At 36.8% G+C, this 5,583-nt stretch overlaps 1 protein-coding gene across 2 annotated transcripts in view; it reads right to left on the reverse strand.

The window, feature by feature from the left end:
- The window catches only part of Mrps27 (mitochondrial ribosomal protein S27), a 92,046-nt gene extending 86,602 nt beyond the window's left edge, over positions 1 to 5,444 (reverse strand). For both annotated transcript variants that reach the window (XM_076856074.1, XM_076856075.1), the window contains exon 1: positions 5,365 to 5,444. In XM_076856074.1, the coding sequence (XP_076712189.1) occupies positions 5,365 to 5,437 (73 nt within the window). In that variant the 5' untranslated portion in view covers positions 5,438 to 5,444. The remainder of the gene's footprint in view (positions 1 to 5,364) is intronic.
- Positions 5,445 to 5,583: the final 139 nt, after the last annotated feature.

A 5,583-nucleotide genomic window follows, 5' to 3' on the forward strand; every position in this document is an offset into this window, starting at 1 on the left:
ATATATTGCCAGTGAGAATGTAAAGTAGAGCAGCTGCTTTGGAAAACAGTTTGGCAGTTCCTCAAACTGTTAACATGAAGTTACCATATGACCTACCACTTCCACTCCCAGGTAGATATAACCAAGAAAAATGAACACTTGGGTCTACACAAAATTTGTACATATAAGAGTACATGAATAATGGACAACAAATGGGAAACAGCCCAAATATCCATCAGTTAATAAATGAACATAAAAATGTGGTATATCTTTACAATGGAATATTTGGCAATTAGAAATAAAGGATCTCCAAAACATTATGCTAAGTAAAAAAGATGTCAGCCTCAAAAAACCACATATGATAATTCAATTTTTATGAAATCCCAAAATGGACAAAACTATAGAGACAGAAAGTAGATTATTGGTTGTAGAAGGCTGGGAGTGGAGACTGGGAAATCATGGGGGAAAATGAACAATGGCTGATAATGAACATGGGATTTCTTTCTAAGATGATAAAAATTGTCCTAAAATTGATTGTAATGGCTGCACAACTGTGTGCATATATTAAAAACCATTGAATTTTATAGTTCAAATGGGTGAGTTGTATCATATGTATTATATCTTAATAACCTATTTTTAAAAAGGAAAAACAAAATAGAATGAATGGCTGATGATTACCTGTAGATCATAGCAGACAATAAGCCAAACGTTAACTAGACGGGATGGGCCAATTAAACATAATAATAGATATTCTCTATCCATCCTCCAACTAAAATAACCAGATCCATCCATGTGTATTTATACACAATCCAATACTTCTCTTATCTAAAGCACAGATCAGATCTTTATTAGAATATCTAAATTTGAGTCCTAAAACTTAAACAATGATATATACAGTAAGAAAAAGTTTCTTAAGACTGTTTCAAAAGGGGCACAAAGACATTCTAAAAAAAATAACAACTATTTAAGTGATCACATTTCAAATGGATTTTATGAAAGTATTAGATATTTATAACTTTGAGTCATGTCTCATAAACAATATTATAAATTATTAGTTATATTCCTAAATTTAGGAATCATCCCAAGAAGGATGATTAAAAGCTGTTGGCATTATGTTAGGTGTAGAGTTGTACACCAATTAAGGAGAAAGGAGATCTGAGTTCTAGTTTGAGTTTTACCAGCTATTAGAAAATTTCAGATTCTACCATTGCAAATCAAGCAAGACTAGGTGATACCTAAGGTCACTGTATGCTCTAACAGTCACTGACACAGAACCAAAAGCATCAATTCAGATATTCATTTATTACTTATAACAGAATTTTTATGTAAACTGAATGCCAATTTCTAAAACCAGTAAGGGCTCTCTCAATTCTGTGGGGAACAATGGCAGCCCTTCTCTATGTGAACATGAACTGAGGAAGCTGTTAAGCTACTTATTCAAGATACCAGTGGTTTATCCTTTACTTTTATTATTATCTCTTATTTGTTCTCTACATCTTCATTCTAGCGTAAGAAACCACCCTTCTATGGAAGGCTCCTTTTCTGGAGTCAGAAAAGACAATTATTTAGATCACTGCTCAAGTGTTCTGTGTTGGGAAATACAAAGCTGGAGAGGTAATGGAAAGAAAACTTGAGAACTGCCAGAACACCCTCTGTGTGCAATTGTTCAAGAGAAATGAACAAACTAGAACGAAAATGAATTAGGACTAATAACTTTACAAAAGATAAACCCAGGCTCCCCCCAAGGTATGTGTGTATGTTTATGTTTTTGTATGTGTGTGTGTGTGTGTGTGTGTGTGTGTGTGTGACTAAGGATTAAGCCCGGGACACTGTACCACTAAGCTACATTCCCTGCACATACACCCTCCCCCAACTTTTTTTTTTTTTTTTTCTAATTTTGAGACAGGATCTCACTAAATTGCAGAGGCTGATTTCAAACTTGCAAACCTCCTGCCTCAGCTTCCCTAGTCACTGGGATTACAAGCATGTGTACTCAGTGCCTGGTTATATATGTCTTTTTCTGCTTAAAAAAGTAGTGGAGGGGCTGGGGATGTGGCTCAAGCAGTAGTGCGCTCGCCTGGCACGCGTGCGGCCCAGGTTCGATCCTCAGCACCACGTACAAACAAAGATGTTGTGTCCGCTGAAAACTAAAAATTAAATATTAAAAAAAAAAATTCTCTAAAAAAAAAAAGTAGTGGGTAATCATTCTCAATCTATATTGCGGGTATAATGAAAAGAAATGGATACAAGGATAAAGAACTTAATTTTGGCAAATAGATAATTTCTATAGTTGCTCTAATACAAAACAATGACAAACATGGGAATAAGTTACCAAGTATGGTTGGCAGAATAGCCCTCAAAGATGTCCATGCCCCATTACTAGAACCTATAAATATGTTACATGTTAGAGGGTTAATTCCCCTCTACTTGCTAATCAGATAGGACAGTGTCCTAGATTATACAGATAGGCTCAATGTAATCACAAGGGTCCTTAAAAATAGGAAACAGAAGAGTCTGTTGGTAAATGTGATATGTGAAGGACAGTTAAGTGAGGACCTTACAATGATTGGCCATTGCTCATGTTGAAAATGTAGAAAGGGGATTGTAACCCAAGGAATGTGAGTGGTCTTGTTCAATATAATTTTCTCAATGATGAAAAGGTCTCTAGAATACGGAAAAAGCAAAGGAATGGATTCTCCCCTAAAGACTCCAAAAGGGAACATATCCAGTCCAACTCCCTAATTTTAGTAAGATAAGACCCCAGGTCAGACAGTTGACCCAAAGAATACTAAGATAAATCTGTGCTATTTTAAGCCACCAAATTTGTGTTAATTTGCTACAGAAGCAATAGAACACATTTTCTGTTAAGATTTTTAAAGCAGGATTTTCATCTTTCTGAAATACTTTATAAATGACAGCATTTGTAATTCTTTCCATTTCTATGCATGAATTGAAGGTCTATATATTAATGTTACAACCAAAGCATTTTCTACAGAATCAGGGAAAGAACATTGAATGGAGTGGACAACAGCCAAGTGGACTATCTAGATCAGATTCTCAAATCTTAGTATGCATATCAATTTTTGTTAAAATGCAGATTCTGATTCCGTAGGTTCAGAGCAGGAACAGATTCCACATTTCTAAATAAGTTCCTAGGTAATGATGATGAAGACATTCCTCAGATCACAGTTGAATTAGCAAAGGGACAGATACCAGCCTTATAGTTCTAGGTTTGTAAACCTATTCAATCCTACTCTGAATATACCATCTAAAAGTATATACAAAATTTTCTTAAACCTGCTTACCCTCAGATAATATTGCTTGGACAATAATAGTCTCACCACTACTAAAAGAAATGTTCTCTCCATTTAATTCTGAAACACTTTCAAGGACCAAAATTTCAAAGTTTGATGAAAACTGACTGGCTCCATCAATAATCAAATGTCTCCAAACATTTCTCCCTATTTAGAGGGAAGCAGTGTGATTATGGGAATAGATGAGCCTTAGAGTCACAAGGTAACTCTAAATCCTTGCCTTGTTAATAATAAATGCTATGAAAAACTAGGCAAAGTACATGTTATCTCTGAGCCTCTTTCCCTCTTTCTATGCAGGGTGGGAAAACAATGCCTCTCTCAGTAGTTTGAGTGCATTATTAATGTTTTAATGTCAACTATGTAATGATGCCCAGTAGGTTTCTTTCCTCTAGGCTCTTGATAAATGTCATTTTCTTTTTGGGTTTCATGTCAGTTAAGTTTCTTTTCGTTCTCTTGATCATTTTAGTTGTACTCCTCCATATGATTTTAAGAAGAACAGATAGAAGCATCAGTGTTGCAAATCTGTGTCATGAATTTGTACAAAATATTTTTCCTCTCTTCTTTTGTAATGGAGCAAATGCTTCAATTTTGCCATAAATCTAGCTCCTTATCAGAATTTTCAAATTCCAAGTGGTCTGTGTTGAACTACTCTATTTACTTATATCACCTCCCTCATAGCTTTCAGTTCTTGACTTTGAGACTACTTTCATCTATATCCAACCCAGTGCTTGTTCAATATAACTTTCTCAATGATGAAAAGGTTCAATTCTAAGTTATCCAAAATAGTAGCCTAGAGCCACATCCGTTCTCTGAGCACTTAAAATACAAGTAGTGTCACGATACAACTGAAATTTTCATTCTATTTATATTTATTTCAAATTTAAATAGCGACCCATGCTAATAACTACCATGTTGGAATAGCACAAGTATAACTTGCCAGAAGCTCAACAGTTTAAACTAAATCCAAAATGCCATTTGGAAAAGTCTCTCAATTCACCCTAATTTCCATTTCTTTGTTAGAATGGCTAATACTTATGCATAACAATTTTGCCAAATGCATGGCATTAAATATTTTTACTAGCTAAGGCAACCACTTACTTTTCAGAAAACTTCTTGTGGCCACCTAGGATGTTTTGTGTTGATATTTAATGGCTGTTCCTTAAGTGTGAGCCAGAGTGTGCTAATATGTTTCCTCTTTTTTATAAAGGGGCTAGGGAATTGGTTGAAAGGAGGAGATAAAAGCCTCTGGAAACACTAAATATGATTATTGCATTTTAATCAAGTAATCATGCACATCTATCAAGATTATTTGGTTGGAATCATTGTAAACTTGACTTCTGTAAATATTTAAAAACTTTTCCCCAAAGTTTTCCTCATCAGATTCAAAGTATTTTACAAGTAATTATTAGCATTTGTTATCTGCACCTGGAAAACTATAGCAAAGAAAGGTTCAAGAATTGTGTCCAAGGTCATTAGGTTAAAGTGAGATAAATACTGCAAAAATCTTGTGCAAAGTGAAGACCAGGGGTCTGGAAAGGCGAGATGGTAAGGAAAACATTTACCTGATGCCTCTCCTGGGAAACCTCAGAGTGGGAGAAAACTGTCTTGAACCTGCTTACTCTCAGATAATATTGCTTGGGCAATAATAGTCTCTAAAAATAACTATCCACTACAAAAAAGAAATGTTTTCTCCATTTAATTCTGAAACACTTTCAAGGACCAAAATTTCAAAACAGATAAGGGGGTGGATGTATTATTACACCTTTTCATGGTGGGCAAAAAGACGACCACCCTAACACACAAATCTGACAGTCATACGCAAAATCTCTCATGCCATAACCTTCCTCTGCTTCTCACACCTTTGACCTGGCAGATACTACTATTTTAAGGAAGGAGATGGGTCAGAGACTACCTCTCCTTTCTGCGCTAACACACACCCCGAACGGCTTCTCTAGCGACCAGATCCCCAAAGCATTTGCTCTCTTCTGGAAAGCTTGTCGCTTCTTTCATTCAAGGAATGGAGTAATCAGGGGCCTAATGAAGAAGCCCCACCAGGGCAGCAGTCACCAACCTGCCGGGGAGAGGTGAGGCAAAGGAACTTTCCGAGCCAGAAGCAGCCAGCGCCGCACCACGGGGGCCGCCATCTTGGAGCGTACCAAGAGGAGGGCTGGCCGGGGGCCGTAGGCAGGGAAGGGGCGGGACACAGTCCGCCCTGTGGGCTCAGAGATTGGATGAATCCTGATCTGAGCTTTCTGCGATCCGTCCCCCGCCCCCAGCTCTCACAGGTGGT

The sequence above is a fragment of the Callospermophilus lateralis genome, chromosome 5 (assembly GCF_048772815.1).
Source record: "Callospermophilus lateralis isolate mCalLat2 chromosome 5, mCalLat2.hap1, whole genome shotgun sequence".
NCBI lineage: Eukaryota > Metazoa > Chordata > Mammalia > Rodentia > Sciuridae > Callospermophilus > Callospermophilus lateralis.